The sequence below is a fragment of the Oncorhynchus kisutch genome, linkage group LG28 (genome assembly GCF_002021735.2).
Source record: "Oncorhynchus kisutch isolate 150728-3 linkage group LG28, Okis_V2, whole genome shotgun sequence".
NCBI classification, from domain to species: Eukaryota; Metazoa; Chordata; class Actinopteri; order Salmoniformes; family Salmonidae; genus Oncorhynchus; species Oncorhynchus kisutch.
Genome location: NC_034201.2, coordinates 2,847,419 through 2,867,595, shown reverse-complemented (window position 1 = coordinate 2,867,595; position 20,177 = coordinate 2,847,419). Strand labels below are relative to the sequence as shown.

At 41.9% G+C, this 20,177-nt stretch overlaps 1 protein-coding gene across 19 annotated transcripts; it reads right to left on the bottom strand.

Annotated features, from left to right (window-relative positions):
- Positions 1 to 110: 110 nt before the first annotated feature.
- LOC109872471 (upstream stimulatory factor 1) lies at positions 111 to 19,913 on the bottom strand. 19 transcript variants are annotated; one of them, XM_020463716.2, is made up of 11 exons: positions 19,636 to 19,913; positions 19,100 to 19,171; positions 18,944 to 18,993; positions 17,475 to 17,590; positions 17,178 to 17,291; positions 16,804 to 16,945; positions 16,501 to 16,555; positions 16,124 to 16,182; positions 15,903 to 16,009; positions 1,357 to 1,485; positions 111 to 1,018 (listed from the first exon to the last, which is right to left on the bottom strand). In XM_020463716.2, the coding sequence occupies exons 2-11, from the start codon at positions 19,105 to 19,107 to the stop codon at positions 929 to 931; spliced, it is 870 nt and encodes a 289-aa protein (XP_020319305.1). In that variant the 5' UTR covers positions 19,108 to 19,171; positions 19,636 to 19,913; the 3' UTR covers positions 111 to 928. The 19 variants fall into 19 exon arrangements, 14 of the variants coding, with proteins under 14 accessions (XP_020319305.1, XP_031663935.1, XP_020319297.1 ...); XM_031808075.1 differs by having other exon boundaries at positions 15,915 to 16,009; positions 19,414 to 19,835; XM_020463708.2 differs by having other exon boundaries at positions 17,445 to 17,590; positions 18,905 to 18,993; positions 19,636 to 19,835.
- Between the last annotated feature and the right edge of the window lie 264 nt (positions 19,914 to 20,177).

The following is a 20,177-nucleotide window of genomic DNA, read 5'->3' as shown; positions in this document are numbered from 1 at the left end:
CAATCAGCATAGCTGAATTCAAGGTATATTGTCCACTCATGATAGTGACAGATTGTTAATACCATAAATGAATACCATTTAATTTTCAGTGTCTGTAAATAAACAAGATATTTCTTTCAGACAAATTTAATAGAAATTACAGCAAATCAACCTATAACACAAAATAATATTAGAGGCTGAAGGTTGTATTAATGTCAGAAATAGGTTAGTCCAAATTTTGGAAAACTAAAAATACACAAAGAACCATCAAATTCATTATTTGCTCAATGACTGATACAAACTGATGTAGAACACCAGTGTCAGTCAGCTGGTAGTGAAACTGTCAACCAATAGACATGGTGTTCGGTTCAGTCTAGCATTTAAATAAGCCTTTTCATAAAATATTTTATTTCAAACATAAAAGGCATCACATTTTTTCTTTCATATAATGTGTGGCAAGAGCGTAGAAATACCCATATATGGGCAAGTTGTTTGAGGGGACACAAACTACATTTGATTTCAAAGGTGATAAAGAACACAGACATGAGTATTATGCTGTGTAGCTTAAGTGTTTTTCTAGGTAGGATGAATGTCCATGATCATGGGGTGTCCATACAATTGTCAAGGAAGAAAACATCACGGAGGACATCCAAAAAGAGTGCAGTCCAGATTTGTTGGAAGCAACCCTCTGCATACAACCGCCTCCACTGACCAATGTTGTCATATTCCAACAGCCCACAACATCCTAGACCTTGTTCGAATGTTTTCCAAATACATCCATCCTAGATGAAATTACAGATATAAGATGACTGGGTTGGTATCATTGGGACCCTACGTTTCACCTCTCCAATCCCATACAGATCAGTTACTACCTCAAGTGAGGAAAGGAGGGTGTATTTTCTGGCAATTCAAACAGAGCCCTCGTACAGGCACCTTTGTCACTTCTCCTTCACTGTGGATCTACACCTGCTGCTCCCACAATGCCATTCTGTCTCAGCTGGCTTCTCATCATCTGGTTCTTGGTTTTCCAATCATCAACCTGTGAGTGGGAAAAAGGAATATGTTAATGTGGTATGATTGTGAGTTGTCATAGTAACCCACATCACCAGCTCTTGATCAACACCTCTCACTACTATTAAGATTAATGTAATGCATCATCGAGGTTTCTTTGGCTATGTATAGATCTTTAGCATGTTTGAGAGGATCAGTCTGAGCAAGGTGCTGCGGATGAATACCTGGTCTACAGTTCCCCTGCAACTAGTAACTAGTCGTTATGTGGTCAAGGTTAGCAAATCTGTGCAGCACATTGCTCAGACAGATCCCCTTGAACATGGTGATTGTGTGTTTGAGTGGGAACAATCTGAGCTGCTGCAGTACCTCTTGTCTGAGCAACTGGTTGTCCATGCGTAGTCTCTCCAGATTCTCCAGGTCCTCCCCCAGTCTGGTGTTGCTCTGACGCAGCTCCTGGATGTAATCACAAGCCTTGGACAGGATCCCTCCTTTACTCTGTAGGGAACAGACAGGACAGGAGGACACCACACTGGTCACAGCACTGGCATCATGCCTTGATATATACAATGAACAAAATTATAAAACACAACATGTAATACGCTGTTTCATAGGCTGAAATAAAAAAAGAACCCAGAAATGTTGTATATGCACAACAACAAAAAAATAAGCTTTTTTCTCTCAAATTTGATTACATCTCTGTTAGTGAGCATTTCTCCTTTGCCAAGATAATACAGCCACCAGATAGGTATGGCATATCAAGAAGCTGATTAAACAGCATTATCATTACACAGGTGCACCTTGTGCTGGGTACAAAAGGCAACTATAAAATGTGCAGTTTTGTCACACAACACAATGTCACAGATGTCTCAAGTTGAGGGAGCGTGCAATTGGCATGCTGACTGCAGTAATGCCCACCAGCGATGATGCCAGAGAATTTAATGTTAATTTATCTACCATGCTTAGCTGCCTCCAACATCATTTTAGAGACTTTGCAGTACGTCCAGCCAGCCTCACAACCGCAGACGTGTATGCCGTCATGTGGGCGAGCGGTTTGCTGATGTCAACGTTGTGAACAGAGTGCCCCATGGTGGCGGTGGGGTTATGGTATGGGTAGGCATAAGCTAAAACAACAAACACAATTGCATTTTATCGATGGCAATTTGAATGCACAGAACTACCATGATGAGATCCTGAGGCCCATTCCTTTTAAGGTATCTGTAACAGTCATGTGAAATCCATAGATTAGGGTCTAATGAATTTATTTCAATTTACTGATTTCCTCATATGAACTGTAACTCAGTAAAATCTTTAAAATTGTTGCATGTTGCGTACATTTTTGTTCAGTATAATAATAATAATAATGCCATTTAGCAGACACTTTTATCCAAAGCGATTTACATAGCTTGCTACGGACCACCACCGAGATAATCAATCTCTGTTGAGGGAAGAACTGACTTTTACATATTGTGTATATTTAATTATTCTGAACGCAAGGTCAATTCTTGCAAATGTTCTCAAAATACTTACTTTTATGTTTGCTAGCTGGACAGGCAAACACCGCTGGTACTAAACTGTAAACCAATCAAAACTTGTGTCGTATGCCAATCACGTTATCCTTATCTAAGGTAGTAGACACCTGGTGACATCTTGAGAGAGAGCTTTGTCCGACAAACTCCTCAAGCAAAGTCTTATTATTTATTGGTAATCTAACTATTTAGTTCTAGAAACGTGACACCATCAATGCAAGCTGTGAAATGACTCCCAACTTAGAACACAGCAAGTAATCTAGTTAAAACAAATATATATATTGCTAGCTAGCAGGACCAGATAGTTTTTTCACTAGATAGCATGTCAAATTCAAATAAAGTTTTATTTGTCACATGCGCCGAATACAACCTTGCTTACTTACGAGCCCTTAACCAACAATGCAGAGTTTTAAAAAAGTACAAAAAAATTGCTAAATAACTCTGAAAAATAGTAACAAAATAACAATGACGAGGCTATATACAAGGGGTACAAGTCAATGTCCAGGGGTATGGGTTAATTGAGGTAAGAGCGTTTTAGCTATCAGTTTATTACAAGTAATTTGACTACACACATCTATAGGACAAGTAGTGTCAATCTAATAGTCATCAAGGCAGGACCCACTCATTTATTTCATACTGACAAATAAGAAATCCCACATTATCCCTGTCAATAGTTGGAGTAGGATGATTGCAAAGCACCCTGCCTCAGACTGTCAGGATGTTCATTTTCTAGCTCACAAACTACATTCCTTTGCTGTGATGATTTATTTGATAAATTCTTGTCTCTCACTTTTGTCTCACATGATCTATTATGCCCTACTATGTCCTAGTCCCATAGATCAACCAAGTGCTATTCACCAAGCATTGGCCGATTCACTCCTTCTGCAGTTTGAACTAGACCTGGCGTCACTATTTAGATATTGGGACCCCATATGAATACGCATTTGCCTGTTGTCTTTTCTTTGTGGGTTTTGTCTCGCGCAGTCTGCATTTTAGAGATGAAGAACACCAACCAACTATAGATACATGCTTGTCTGAACATGTTTATTCATTATCTCTCACTTGGGGCCTGGGCACACAAATGCTCCTAGCGAGAAGGGTGAATACTGAAGCATACGTTGATGACAGTTCTAGTCTCCATTAGAGGCCCAGGCTTTTGACATAGATGGCAAAGCTCTCATTTCCGGACTGCAACATTGTAAGATTGTGCCCTCTGCACTTGATATACATTGATTGGTAGGTTACACTATATTTAGATACCTCAAATACTGCCCATGACACCTTTGCCATTTGTCTTAGTTCTCAATAAATGGTGAAACACTATTTGTGATGGTGTTCTTTGTTCGAATATACAGTTTGAATGTACAGTATATGCATGAAACGTACATTGTGGAAAACGTCTCATACTCAGTCATAGTTAGTAGAATAATGAATGAATTGGCAAGACTTTGGCCCCCGTCAACTTCTAGAAGTATAGTAGGAAAGTTAATCATTTAAACCACCTAAATATACTTGAATTAATTGAACATTTATTTCCCAACTGCTTTTTCTATAATCCTACAGGTTCTTTGTCATTTCCATACCTTATATTCCAATGTATCCAACACTGGGCAGCTGCTATTTGAGAACTCATCTGGTTTAGAAATCAATCTTTGGTAATCTTATTGCAGAGCACATTGTACAATTGTTTTTATTGAATATTGTTTTGCAAGGTATGCTATATGTGCAGGCTATGCCATATGTATTGGCTAATATGCATATGAAGCTGATTTTAAACCTCCATTCTAGCAAACATTACATATTTCTATCTACATGCTTTTATGTGGGTTTCTATGCAAAGATAAGATGGCGCTGACAGACATGGCAGCTCTGCTTCTAGATCCGAAGCAACTTTGCAGTATTTTTTTTTGTGTGTGTGTGTGTTATTTCTTACATTGTTAGCACATAAGGTTTTTTGAGTTATTACATACAGCCGGAAAGAACTTTTGGACATCAGTCAAACTCACCAGAATTACGACCAGGAATACTACTCCCGAATTGTATCCTTTGTTTGTACCCGACAGGGCAATTGAACTTATCCCAGAGGCTGCTCCAAGACGCCGCCGGCGGAGAAGATGTATTCGGAGTGGACTTCCAGTTCAACTCAGGAGGCAGGCACACCATCCACCACTTCTAAGTATATTATTCGCTAATGTTCAGTCTCTGGACAATAAAGTAGACAAGTTCATATAGCAAGGGACGGTAAACAGGGACTATAACATACTGTTTCACGGAATCATGGCTCTCTCTGGATATACTTTCCCCATCCATACAGCCAGTTGGGTCCTCAGTACATCGCAAATATAGGAATAAAGAACTCCCCGGGGAGAAGCAAGGCAGTGGTGTATATTTCATGATTAACTACTCATGGTGTGACTGTGATAACATACAGAAACTCAAGTCCTTTTGTTCACTCGACCTAGGATACCTCACAATCAAATGCCGACCGTATTACTTCCCAAGAGAATTATCTTCGGTTATAGTCACAGCCGTGTATATTACCACTCATGCCGATACCACGATGGCCCTCAAGGAACTACACTTGACATTGTGCAAACTGGAACCCATATATCCCAAGGCTGCATTTATTGTATCTGGGGATTTTAACAAAGAAAATCTGAGGAAAACACTACCGAAGTTCTATCAACACATTGACTGTAGTACTCGTGCTGGAAAACCGCTCAACCACTGCTACTCCCCCTTCAGGCACACCTACAAGGCCCTCCCCCGCCCTCTCTTCGGCAAATCAGATCACAACTCCATTTTACTCCTCCCTTCCTATAGGCAGAAACTCCAACAAGAAGCGTCCGTGCTAAGGTCTATTCAACGCTGGACTGACCAATCGGAAGCCATGCTTCAAGAGTGTTTTGATCACGCGGACTGCAATATGTTCCGGGTAGCCTCTGAGGATAACATTGACGTACAGTGGGGAGAACAAGTATTTGACACACTGCTGATTTTGCAGGTTTTCCTACTTACAAAGCATGTAGAGGTCTGTAATTTTTATCCTAGGTACACTTCAACTGTGAGAGACAGAATCTACAACAAAAATCCAGAAAATCACATTGTATGATCTTTAAGTAATTAATTAACATTTTATTACATGACATAAGTATTTGATACATCAGAAAAGCAGAACTTAATATTTGGTACAGAAACCTTTGTTTGCAATTACAGAGATCATACGTTTCCTGTAGTTCTTGACCAGGTTTGCACACACTGCAGCAGGGATTTTGACCCACTCCCCCATACAGACCTTCTCCAGATCCTTGTCGCTGGGCAATACGGACTTTCAGCTCCCTCCAAAGATTTTCTATTGGATTCAGGTCTGGAGACTGGCTAGGCCACTCCAGGAACTTGAGATGCTTCTTACGGAGCCACTCCTTAGTTGCCCTGGCTGTGTGTTTCGGGTCGTTGTCATGCTAGAAAGACCCAGCCACGACCCATCTTCAATGCTCTTACTGATGGAAGGAGGTTGTTGGTCAAGATCTCACGATACATGGCCCCCATCCATCCTCCCCTCAATACGGTGCAGTCGTCCTGTCCCCTTTGCAGAAAAGCATCCCCAAAGAATGATGTTTCCACCTCCATGCTTCACTGTTGGGATGGTGTCTTGGGGTTGTACTCATCCTTCTTCTTCCTCCAAACACGGCGAGTGGAGTTTAGACCAAAAAGCTCTATTTTTGTCTCATCAGACCACATGACCTTCTCCCATTCCTCCTCTGGATCATCCAGATGGTCATTGGAAAACTTCAGACGGGCCTGGACATGCTCTGGCTTGAGCAAAACATAAAGCAAAATCTACAATGGAATGGTTCAAAAATAAACATATCCAGGTGTTAGAATGGCCAAGTCAAAGTCCAGACCTGAATCCAATTGAGAATCTGTGGAAAGAACTGAAAACTGCTGTTCACAAATGCTCTCCATCCAACCTCACTGAGCTCGAGCTGTTTTGCAAGGAGGAATGGGAAAAAAATTCAGTCTCTCGATGTGCAAAACTGATAGAGACATACCCCAAGCGACTTACAGCTGTAATCGCAGCAAAAGGTGACGCTACAAAGTATTAACTTAAGGGGGCTGAATAATTTTGCACGCCCAATTTTTCAGTTTTTGATTTGTTACAAAAGTTTGAAATATCCAATAAATGTCGTTCCACTTCATGATTGTGTCCCACTTGTTGTTGATTCTTCCTCCAAAAAATACAGTTTTATATCTTTATGTTTGAAGCCTGAAATGTGGCAAAAGGTCGCAAAGTTCAAGAGGGTCGAATACTTTCGCAAGGCACTTTACAGTGGGGCAAAAAAGTATTTAGTCAGCCACCAATTGTGCAGGTTCTCCCACTTAAAAAGATGAGAGGCCTGTAATTTCCATCATAGGTACACTTCAACTATGACAGACAAAATGAGATTTTAAAAAATCCAGAAAATCACATTTATTTATTTGCAAATTATGGTGGAAAATAAGTATTTTGTCAATAACAAAAGTTTATCTCAATACTTTGTTATATACCCTTTGTTGGCAATGACAGAGGTCAAACATTTTCTGTAAGTCTTCACAAGGTTTTCACACACTGTTGATGGTATTTTGGCCCCTTCCTCCATGCAGATCTCCTCTAGAGCAGTGATGTTTTGGGGCTGTTGCTGGGCAACACGGACTTTCAACTCCCTCCAAAGATTTTCTATGGGGTTGAGATCTGGAGACTCTGGCTAGGCCACTCCAGGACCTTGAAATGCTTCTTACGAAGCCACTCCTTCGTTGCCCGGGCGGTGTGTTTGGGATCATTGTCATGCTGAAAGACCCAGCCACGTTTCATCTTCAATGCCCTTGCTGATGGAAGGAGGTTTTCACTCAAAATCTCACGATACATGGCCCCATTCATTCTTTCCTTTACACGGATCAGTCGTCCTGGTCCCTTTGCAGAAAAACAGCCCCAAAGCATGATGTTTCCACCCCCATGCTTCACAGTAGGTATGGTGTTCTTTGGATGCAACTCAGCATTCTTTGTCCGCCAAACACGACGAGTTGAGTTTTTACCAAAAAGTTATATTTTGGTTTCATCTGACCATATGACATTCTCCCAATCTTTTTCTAGATCATCCAAATGCTCTCTAGCAAACTTCAGACGGGCCTGGACATGTACTGGCTTAATTAGGGGGACACGTCTGGCACTGCAGGATTTGAGTCCCTGGCGTCGTAGTGTGTTACTGATGGTAGGCTTTGTTACTTTGGTCCCAGCTCTCTGCAGGTCATTCACTAGGTCCCCCCGTGTGGTTCTGGGATTTTTGCTCACTTGTGATCATTTTGAACCCACGGGGTGAGATCTTGCGTGGAGCCCCAGATCGAGGGAGATTATCAGTGGTCTTGTATGTCTTCCATTTCCTAATAATTGCTCCCACAGTTGATTTCTCCAAACCAAGCTGCTTACCTATTGCAGATTCAGTCTTCCCAGCCTGGTGCAGGTCTACAATTTTGTTTCTGGTGTCCTTTGACAGCTCTTTGGTCTTGGCCATAGTGGAGTTTGGAGTGTGACTGTTTGAGGTTGTGGACAGGTGTCTTTTATACTGATAACAAGTTCAAACAGGTGCCATTAATACAGGTAACGAGTGGAGGACAGAGAAGCCTCTTAAAGAAGAAGTTACAGGGTTGTGAGAGCCAGAAATCTTGCTTGTTTGTAGGTGACCAAATACTTATTTTCCACCATAATTTGCAAATAAATTCCTTAAAAATCATACAATGTGATTTTCTGGATGTTTTTCTTCTCATTTTGTCTGTCATAGTTGAAGTTTACCTATGATGAAAATTACAGGCCTCTCATCTTTTTAAGTGGGAGAACTCCACAACATGGCAGGTTGGCTTGTTTTGGTGGCTGAGCGCTGTACTCAGATTATTGCTTGGTATGCTTTCGCTGTAAAGTTTTTTTGAAATCTGACACAGCGGTTGCATTAAGGAGAAGTTTATCTATAATCCTATGCATAACACTTGTATCTTTCATCACAGTTTATGAGTATTTCTGTAAATTGATGTGGCTCTCTGCAAAATCACCAAATGTTTTGTAGGCAAAACATTACTGAACATAACGTGCCAATGTAAACTGAGATTTTTGGACATAAATATGAACTTTATCGAACATAACCTACATGTATAGTGTAACATGAAGTTATGAGTGCCATCTGATGAAGATCATCAAAGGTTAGTTATTCATTTTCTCTCTATATCTGCTTTTTGTGACTCCTCTCTATGGCTGGAAAATGGCTGTTTGTTTTTTGTGACTAGGAGCAAATCGTTGGATTAACAAGAAGTTAATCTTTAAAATGGTGTATAATACTTGTATAATACTGTATATATAATACTGTATAATACTTGTTTGAGGAATTTTAATTATGGGATCTCTGTTCTTTGAATTTGGCGCCCTGCACTTTCACTGGCTGTTGTCAAATCGATCCCGGTATCGGGATTTGATCCCTATTAAGTCCCTACATCGCAAGGTGGGGAAGATTTTTTTTATTTACATTTAGCCGAGCTATCCTTTTGTAAAAGTTGAAGAGTCTATTGTCCTGCTAATAGCCCATCATCACTTTGATCGTGCTATAACATACTGTAGCACCATTACCAGGATCTCTATTCATTTAAGTGAGCAGATTAGGGCTTTCAGGAGGAACAGAAAATTGCATGTCAATTCATAAACCATGTGCCATGGAATCGGTACATCTAAAATCTCTTACCAACTATTTAGCTAAGTCATGAATCGCATTGATTTATCAAGACCAGTCCCCATGCTGTTCTCAGAGCAGCGCAAAATGGCAGTTGACCACATGCGGGTAGGGTATTGCTTCAAATCCTATTAGAACAATTGGATGACTTTGGGTGTTCCAGTAAGCAACAATTTGCTTACCTTCATTAGCCTACTTTATTTGAATATTTATGTAATTCAGTGATATTTATTCCCATAGTAATTCATCATGGATCCATAACAAAATAAACATTAGCATTTTGAAAGAGTATTTTTATGATTATTTTATTAACAAAAGCATGTTGATGAAGAAATACTGTACAGTATATGCTTTATCTGACATTTTGCGGTTGCATGAGGTCACCCACACGCACTTTAAACATTTGGATAATAAAGCATATTGAAGATAGAAGCCGCCTGTATATGTTTATTAGGCTACTGTGCAGTTTGACAAGTAAACATATCCTACAGTACATAGTAAACATGGTAAAGTGCCTAATTCCTTACATAAGGGAGAGCAGGCCATGTCCAGACTTTCTCGGTGACCTCAAGTACTTATTAACTCTTGTCTTTAATGCCTTTTCGGGTTGCATCAGTCATGGACAGAAACTTCTGAGACACAGTATTAATGATGAACACCTGGAGGTTCACTGGTAAGCCACATTTGCTTCAGGATCCATCTCAGTTGGTATTCTGTGGAACCATGCGTTTTATCGGTGCAGCCGGTTGTCTAGCCCTTTGTCCACTGATCTCCACGGATGGTTGTCAGCATGGTTTGTATGCTCTGCAAAAACACATTCACGTTTTTAGTACACAATTAGCGATTTTATTACACAGTATGCCTACACATTGATAGGCTATATACACTATTTTTGGGGAAAATACACTGAAACCCAAAATACCTTTAGTTTTGGTGATCCTCTCAGCTCCGGCTCATTTTCAAGTCCTCTGGTGGTTACAGTCCTAACCCTGGAACGGGTAGCACCATAGAAAGAAGCTGGCTTGATGAAAACTGTAAGCCAGAAAAGGGTCTGCTCGGACCAAAACACACTGCCACTCAGGTTTGCATTGCAAATGAGGGGATAAACTGGGTCAAGACGCCAGCAGAGTAAATAGACCTTTATGTAGTAAAAGAAAAAATTAATAAAAAGTCCTATAACTTTGCCAAGCCTACAAGCAAAGATGAACTGGTGAAGGCAATCAAGACGTTTTGGCTTGAGAAATTGACGATACAATTCTCCCCCTACCCTCTTCCTTGGCAAGAGACTATTGTCCTGCTAATAGTCCATAATGGGTGGATGGATGGCTTCTTTTGTATTCCAATGTATTGAATGAATGTATGAATTAGTCATTTACCATTCTCATTCTGGAACGTTGTTTCCAGAGTTCAATCTCATTTTCAAGTTTTAATTACGATATTTTGGAGATGATTTTGTTTTCAAATAACCGAAAGTAAGCGGTTATAATCTGAATAAAGGGAAACAATACATTTTTGAACATGGCGTGAGACAATATGCCCTTTTGTCGGGCTTGCCATTCCAAATAAAATGTCATATCTTTTTTGCTCATGTAATATAAACAGGTCGCTCTCCGCCCGATTCTCCGCCAATGCCGCATGACTCTCCGCCAATGACGTGACTCTCCGCCAATGATTAAAAGTTAGAGGATTGAAGGACTCTAAAATTAATATCTAAGGGGCATTTTACATTAGGGAAAATCTGGTCTGTGAGAATATCTAATGGGCTTTTATATAATTATTAACAAAGCGATTATTATTTACACTGCATTATTAGGATGCATTATGAAAGTAAAATGGTAATATTTTTCCTTTTAGAGACTATAATACATGGCATCCAGGTCAGGATAACCAATAATATACACAAAGCACTAACCCTGACTCTTGGTTATTAAGTGCTCATAGGTCCAGGTCTATATATTACTGGTGTTTTTTTTAACAAACATTGCTTATTTTAGTTAAATGCTATTCACAGACCGTAATAATTTGAGACCCAAACTTGCGATCAAATTGTAGAGTTGTGACTTTTAAACTCAACAACAAAAAAAACGTCCTCTTACTGTCAACTGCATTTATTTTCAGCAAACTTAACATATGTGTAAATATTTGTATGAACATAACAAGATCCAACAACTGAGACAAACTGAACAAGTTCCACAGACATGTGATTAACATAAATGGAATGATGTGTCCCTGAACAAAGGGGGGGTCAAAATCAAAAGTAACAGTCAGTATCTGGTGTGGCCACCAGCTGCATTAAGTACTGCAGTACATCTCCTCCTCGTGGACTGCACCAGATTTGTCAGTTCTTGCTGTAAGATATTACCCCACTCTTCCACCAAGGCACCTGCAAGTTCCCGGACATTTCTGCGTGGAATGGCCCTAGCCCTCACCCTCCGATCCAACAGGTCCCAGACGTGCTCAATGGGACTGAGATCCGGACTTTTCGCTGGCCATGGCAGAAAACTGACATTCCTGTCTTGCAGGAAATCACACACAGAACGAGAAGTATAGCTGGTGGAATTGTCAGGATGAGCTTGCAGGAAGGGACCCTCCACCTAGATCCCGCTCCAGAGTCCAGGCCTTGATGTAACACATCACCCCTGGTGAGAGAAAACCGTGACTCGTCAGTGAAGAGCACTTTTTGACACGGTGGGTTTGTGCCCATAGGCGACGTTGTTGCCAGTGATGTCTGTTGAGGACCTGCCTTACAACAGGCCTACAAGCCCTCAGTCCAGCCTCTCTCAGCCTATTGAGGACAGTCTGAGCACTGATGGAGGGATTGTGCGTTCCTGGTGTAACTCGGGCAGTTGTTGTTGCCATCCTGTACCTTTCCCGCAGGTGTGATGTTCGGATGTACCGATCCTGTGCAGGTGTTGTTACACGTGGTCTGCCACTGCGAGGACGATCAGCTGTTAATCCGGTCTCCCTGTAGCTCTGTCTTAGGCGTCTCACAGTATGGACATTGCAATTTATTGCCCTGGCCACATCTGCAGTCCTAATGCCTCCTTGCAGCATGCCTAAGGCATGTTCAAGCAGATGAGCAGGGACCCTGGACATCTTTCTTTTGGTGTTTTTCAGAGTCAGTAGAAAGGCCTCTGTAGTGTCCTACGTTTTCATAACTGTGACGTTAATTGCCTACCGTCTATAAGCTGTTGATGTCTTAACGACCGTTCCACAGGTGCATTAATTGTTGATGGTTCAATGAACAAGCATGGGAAATGGTGTTTAAACCCTTTACAATGAAGATCTGTGAATTTATATGGATTTTATGAATTATCTTTGAAAGACAGGGTCCTGAAAAAATGACGTTTCTTTTTTTGCTGAGTTTAATCACTTCTATTTTCTATTTTTCACTTCTAGACTATCAGAAAGAAAGTTGGTACTTGTTTATTTTGATCCAAAGGCATGAATGAGTGAGTCACTCAGTAGGTGCCGAGGCTATATGTCCACGCCATCAACTTGATTATTTAGCAAACATCACTTGCCTCTTATATTTCAGTCAACATACATCTTAAGAATATAACAACTTTTTTAAAGCTTCCAAATGCATAATCAGTGCTCTAACTCCCCCTTTCGGTGGTCTGGAGCAATGAAGCAGTGACGCAGGGTAACGTACTAAACCACAAATGACCTAAGTCCCACGGCATAATCTCAAAACTTTAAATTGAGGAACCACTGCATGTAGCAGGGTCTACAGATAATCACTGACTACGAAAGGAAAACCAGCCATGTGGACACTGACGTCTTGCTCCCGGACAAGCTGAACAGCTTCTTTGCCCGCTTTGAGGATAACACAGTGCCATCGACGTGGCTGACTCCCCAAGGATTGTGGACTCGTTCTCCATGGCCAACAAGAGTAAGCTATTTAAGCATGTTAACCCTCACAAGGCTGCCGGCCCAGACGATATCCCTAGCCGCGTCCTCAGAGCATGAGCAGACCAGCTGGCTGGAGTGTTTCCGGACATATTCAATCTCTCCCTATCCCAGTCTGCTGTCCCCACTTGCTTCAAGATGTCCACCATTGTTCCTGTACCCAAGAAAACAAAGGTAATTGAACTAAATGACTATCGCCCCATAGCACTTACTTCTTTCATCATCAAGTGCTTTGAGAGGTTAGTTGAGGATTATATTACCTCCACCTTCCCTGACACCATAGACCCACTTTGATTTGCATTCCACCCCAATAGATCCACACATCATGCAATCGCCATCGCACTGCACACTGCCCTATCCCATCTGGACAAAAGGAATACCTATGTGAGAATGCTATTCATTGCCTATAGCTCAGTATTCAACACCATCTGGGGTCTGAACCCCGCCCTGTGCAACTGGATCCTCAACTTCCTGACGGGCCACCCCCAGGTAGGAAACAACACCTCCACTTCACTGATCCTTAACACAAGGGCCCCACGCTCAGCCCCCTCTTGTACTCCCTGTTCACACATGACTGTGTGGCCAAACACGCCTCCAACTTAATCAAATTTGCAAACGACACAACAGTAGTAGGTCTGATTACCAACAATGACTAGACAGCCTACAGGGAGGTGGGGGCCCTGGCAGAGTGGTGCCAGGAAAATAACCTCTCCCTCAACAGAACGAAGGAGCTGATCATGGACTTCAGGAAACAGCAGAGGGAGCACGCCTCTATTCACATCGATTGGACCGCAGTGGAGAAGGTGGAAGGCTTCAAGTTCCTCGGCGGACACATCACTGACAATCTGAAATGGTCCACCCACACAGACAGTGTGGTGAAGAAGGTGCAACAACGCTTCTTCAACCTCAGGAGGCTAAAGAAATTCAGCTTGGCCCCTAAAACGCTCAAACTTTTACATATGCACAATTGAGAGCATCCTGTTCCTCCGCCTGGTACGCAACTGCACCGCTCGGAACCGCAGGGCTCTGCCCAACGCATCACTGGGGCACACTGCCTGCCCTCCAGGACACCCAATATGCTGTAGGAATGCCAAAAAGATCATCAAGGAGTTAATCACTCGAGCCACGGCCTGTTCAACCTGCTACCACCCAGAAGGCAAGGTCAGTACAGGTGCAGCAAAGCTGGGACCGAGAGACTGAAAAACAGCTCCTCTCTCAAGGCCATCAGACTGTTAACTAGCCATCACGAGCCAGCTAACCCTCGGTAACTCAACTCTGCACCTTAGAGGCTGCTGCCCATATACATAGAATATAGAATCACTGGTCACTTGAATAAGTAATGTTCACATACTGCTTTACTCAGTTCATATGTATATACTGTATCCTAAATGTATTTTGGTTAATGCCACTCCCACATTGCTCATCCTAATATTTATATATTTCTTAATTCCATTCTTTTACTTTTAGATGTGTGTATTGTCAGACACTACTGCACTGCTGGATCTAGGAACATAAGTATTTCTGTACACCCACGATAACATCTACTAAATATGTGTATGTGACCAATAAAATTTGAGTATACAGTTCAAAACAAGTTATTTCCATGACAGCCTGACCAGGTGAAAGCTATGATCGCTTATCGATGTCACTTGTTAAATCCACTTCAATCAGTGTAGATGAAGGGGAGGAGACAGGTTAAAGCATTTTTAGCCCTTGATATAGTTGAGACATGGATTGTGTATGTGTGTCATTCAAAGGGTGAAAGGCCAAGACAACAAATGTAAATGCCTTTGAAAGGGGGTATTGTAGTAGGCGCCAGGCACACCGGTTTGTGTCAAGAACTGCAACGCTGCTGTGTTTTTTACGCTCAACAGTTTCCTGTGTTTATCAATTTTTTATTTAACTAGGCAAGTCAGTTAAGAACAGGGTTTGGCCGGCAGGGATGTCCTTGTCCCATCGCGCACTAGTGACTCCTGTGGCAGGCCGGGAGCAGTGCACGCTGACACGGTCGCCAGGTGTACGGTGTTTCCTCCGACACATTGGTGCGGCTGGCTTCCGGGTTAAGTAGGCATTGTGTGAAGAAGCAGTGCGGCTTGGTTGGGTTGTATTTCGGAGGACGCACGGCTCTCGACCTTCGCCTCTCCGAGTCCGGGCGGGAGTTGCAGCGATGAGACAATTGGATACCACGAAATTGGGGAGAAAAAAGGGTAAAAAAAAATAATAATAATATTATATGTTATTCTATTCTTTTGAAAACACATTTTATTTGTCTTGTTTCATACGACCTGCCAAATCAAATTAATAATTGATTTCTTTGTGATGGTGTATATCAATGGATTTATTAAAATAGACTCCCGCCCACATATGCACACCCCTACTTCCTCTCCTCACCCACATGCATGTGGGAGGTACAAAAGGCTTATGCCGGCAAGAATGTGGTAAAAATGGGCCCGTTTGAAAGTGGGGTTCATAGAAACATTTCCCACATTTGAATAAGTTCTACAGGCAACATACTGTAATTACTGTGTGAGCGCATTCATCTTAGTTAGCTAGTTGAGAACTGCTTTTTAGAAGAAAACAGATGTAGTTATCTGAAGTTTTTTGAGGGAGAAGGGGGGTGCTGTGGGAATAATCAAGGAAGAAGGACTAGAAAGAGAATCTCAGAAATGCGTCCATGTGAAAACGTATACCAGTTGAATAAAATATGAAGACTTGACTTGAGTACCTGGGAACTCACCTGCCCATTCTTCGTCGCATCCAGGGTGCAGTCTGGGATGGTTTTGGACAGCTGGACGATCCAGTTGTTTATCTTATCTCTGCGTCGGCGCTCAACTGGGGACCGATTAAAAAGGTTATAAAATGTCTTGAACAAATATAAAACAAGACTTCACAGATCAACATCCTTGAACATTTTGAAGGTCACAGTACTGCTGTATATTCAAGTACCTTCATTGTGTTGGGCTCGTCTCTTGTCATCTCTAGATGTACGAGGAGGCTCTGACTTGCTGTAGAATAGAAAAAGAGGATTCAAAACAGTAGCCCAATGTACAACATGTAGACCTATCACCACATTCACCAGGTATGAAATACTATTGGCAATGTCATGTTATTTTAACTATGGTCGTGTTCATTAGGTCACGCAACAGAAAACATTTTTTAACATTTTGCAATGGGAAACCAAATTTGCTTTTCTTATTGGACAACCCCAGTTCCCTTGATGAAGGCCCGAAGGCCTAGTCAGTGATGGGTTATGTAATATCATAACCTGGACAGAGGGGATGTGATGTTATGTGTTAGATATCTTTGTTGAGGGTGCTATGGACCTCTGGTTTGTTCCGCCCAACACGTCCTGTGGGGACATCATCACATATAGCTGACCTGGAAGACACAGGGCACTATTAAGCAAACAGACAATGTACAGATTGACTGACTATCTCAGCTGGCCCAAATTCTCTCCCTCCACCTTGCCCTTGGACCTAACCCTTCGGTTTTTGCAGATCTGAAGTTTCCTGATTAGGTATAACCGGAAAAGTGCTATCTTGCTTACATCTTACAGATATGCCAACATTGAAGGATGGGGCATTGAGCTAATTGGGACATGTTTGAATGACATAATTTCAACTGACCAGTGGGTGTGCTCTGAGTGAGCAGTGTTTCTGGCGCTTGAACATTCTCAACCATGGTAGTCTGTGTGGCATCAGTGACAGGGTAGTAGTAGTGAGTCTCTGAGGCTTCCCCCTCCAGTCCCTCAGACTGGGAAAACACCGCCTGACAGACAGACAACACACATGACAGATATTTTAGATAGCAACAGATCCAACTAATAAACTGAATGGACAGCTGCTTGCATGCACAATAAAGTGTGTGGGGAAAGGAAATGATGGGTGAAACTTTATCAAGAGACGCACTCCAGCCAAAGGGGATTATATATGTGAGACAAAGCAAACTTGTGCATTTTGTGTGTGTGTGTGTGTGTTTCAACACCATCCAAGGGTTGTACCTGTGTGACAGTCTGTGTCGTTGCGGGGAAGCCCGTCACCACGCTAACAGCAGAGGCACCGTCTGTCTGTCCGTCCACCTGTCCATCAGACACCTGGATCACCCGGTACGTCACCTGAACAGAGGGGGGTGGGTCAGTAAAGGGATGGCTAAGACAGAATCTGGTTCTTCAACCTTACAAATGTGCAAACATCAAAGGTTTAGGGCCAAGGGGGAGGGAGAAAATTGGGACAGACTGAGTGTGTGTGGCATGCAAAGTCCCTTCTACCTGCCCTGAGGGAGGGTACAACTCCCCTACCGGCAACCCGCCTCCTTCGGTCTTGAACAGGTACTTGATTGGTTGATCAGACGAGAAGGTGGCTGCAGACTGGATGGTGGTGATGGCAGTTGGGTCGTCGGCTGTGGCAACAGCACCTGAGGGCGAGACCGGAGAGTCTTGTAGTTTTTGTATTCTTTTTTATTTTATTTAAGTCAGTTAAGAAAAAAATTCTTATTTACAATGACAGCCCACCCTGGTCAAAAACTCTCCCCTAACCCGGACGACGCTAGGCCAATGATGCGCCGCCCTAGGGGAAGCCCGATAACGGCCGGTTGCGATACAGCCCAGGATCGAATCCAGGTCTGTAGTGACGACTCGAGCACTGACATGCAGTGACTTGGACCGCTGCGCCACTCGGTCCCCCAAAGTAATAAATCAGATCAACCTGACTAACCAGTTTTTACATTAACATTATACATGAGAGACAACTTGGCAGATTTTTTTTTGCCCTAGCACTACACAGCTGATTCATATAATAAACTAATCATCAAGCTTTGATTATTTGTATCAGCTGTGTAGTGTCAGGGCAAAATCCAAAATGTGCACCCCTTGGGGTCCCCAGGATTGAGTTTGGGAAACTATAGGCCCTAGGCCCATGGCTATGACAGCATGTGTACTTGCATAGATCACAGCCTGAATCATTTCAGTAAACACACATCACATTGACCATTCATTGAAGCAATGCAAAGAACATATATAGTTTACACTGAACAAAAGTATAGAACGCAACACGTAAAGTGTTGGTCCCATGTTTATGATCTGAAATAAAAGATCCCAGAAATGTTCCATATGCAAAAATGTTTTATGTAAACAAATTTGTTTACATCCCTGTTTGTGAGCATTTATCCTTTGCCAAGATAATCCATCCACCTGACAGGTGTGGCATATCAAGAATCTGACTAAACAGCATGATCATTACACAGGTGCTGGAGACAATAAAAGGCCACTCTAAAACGTGCAGTTTTATCATACAGCACAATACCACAGATGTATCAAGTTGAGGGAGTGTGCAATTGGCATGCTGACTACAGGAATACCCACAGGTGCGGTTTCCAGAGAATTTAATGTTCATCTCTACCATAAGCCACTTCCGGCGTTTTAAAGAATTCGGCAGTACGTCGAACCGGCCTCACAACTGCAGACCACGTGTATGGCATCGTGTGGGCAAGCGGTTCACTCATGTCAATGTTGTCAGAGTGGCCCATGATGGCAGTGGGGTTATTGAATGGACAGGCATACCGTAAACTACAGACAATGAAACACATTTGCATTTTATCTATGGTAATGCACATCATGAGATCCTGAGGCCCTAAGCTAACATGCCGCCCCCAACTGCAACTCAGTAAAATCAATGAAAACGTTGCGTTTATATTTTTGTTCAGTCTATAACAAAAGTAGTTAATTCTCACCATTATGATAAATCATAGAATACTCTCTATGGCGCTCACCTTCATCGATTATGGGCACGTCACCGTCGTCATCCGGGCTCTTCTGCTGCCTGTGGTACAGGGGAGAAGGCGGCAACAGTCAGCCAATAGTTAACTGGACAACATAAAACAAAAGGTTGATTGCCCATTAACGAAAGCTTTTTCTGCCACACTTACCCCTTCATCTCGGTTTGCTGCCCTATGCCTTTAAAAAAACAGCAGCGGCGATTCTGTCCGCCACAGTTTCACCTATAACGTTATTTACCAGAATCAAAAAATTAGGTCTATATTAAAACCAACAATGAAAAACATTGCCATGTTTATCTCGCACTGCAAAGTTAACTGGCTTGCTAGCTAATTAAGTACTCGATACAGTCCACAACAATTACGAATTAGCTAGGCACCCCTCGTAAATATAGATATTTAAGCAGTATTAATTGACAAATACATATGAGTGTGTGATGGCAATATGTTATAGCTACGATACCTACTCAAATTCAAACCTAAACCTCAAACACTGGACGGCAGGGCTCGAAAATGGTTAGCTAGCTATCTATCGTTAGCAATGTAAACAAGGCGAATGTGCTAGTTAGCTTGCAAACAACCAATCCGCGCTAGAATTCGTTAGAGAAGCATGGGAGATTTCCCCAACTCGCTAGCTCATCATACCGACACATTTAATGAGTATTTAATCCAATTGAAGTCAAACTAACCCGTAAATATTGTAGCGCAGCTAGTCCACCCATCCATAAAACAAAGATTCTCTATTATATTGACAAGATAGTCGAGTGACCGCTCTACATGTCCTCAATAACTAACCCAAGACCGATCACAGCCTGTCGTTTCCAATATAGTAATGGCGTCTTTTTGTAGGTACTAACTCCGCCATGGTGCGTTGTACATAGCCTATTGGGAAAATGAATTGTGTTTTTGTAAGGGTTTTGGATAAACGCCAAATATAAGGTATGTGGTAAACATAGAACAAGAAGTTATCCTAAACCTATGTTCATCTTCATCAGCTAACATCACTTTTTGTGAATTTTGAACCACTTTTTTAAAAAGCACAAAGGCTAAATAATTTATAAAGTTAATGTTATCTAACTAAATATCAAACTTTTAAGATCTCCTAAACCTCAGACCTAATTTCTGGCATAAATCCCGAAACCCTATTCTTTCCCCATTAATTTTCCACATAGGAATTGCTGAACAAAACAAAGGTAATTCATTTCTGGGATTCATTATTATGAGCTGTATT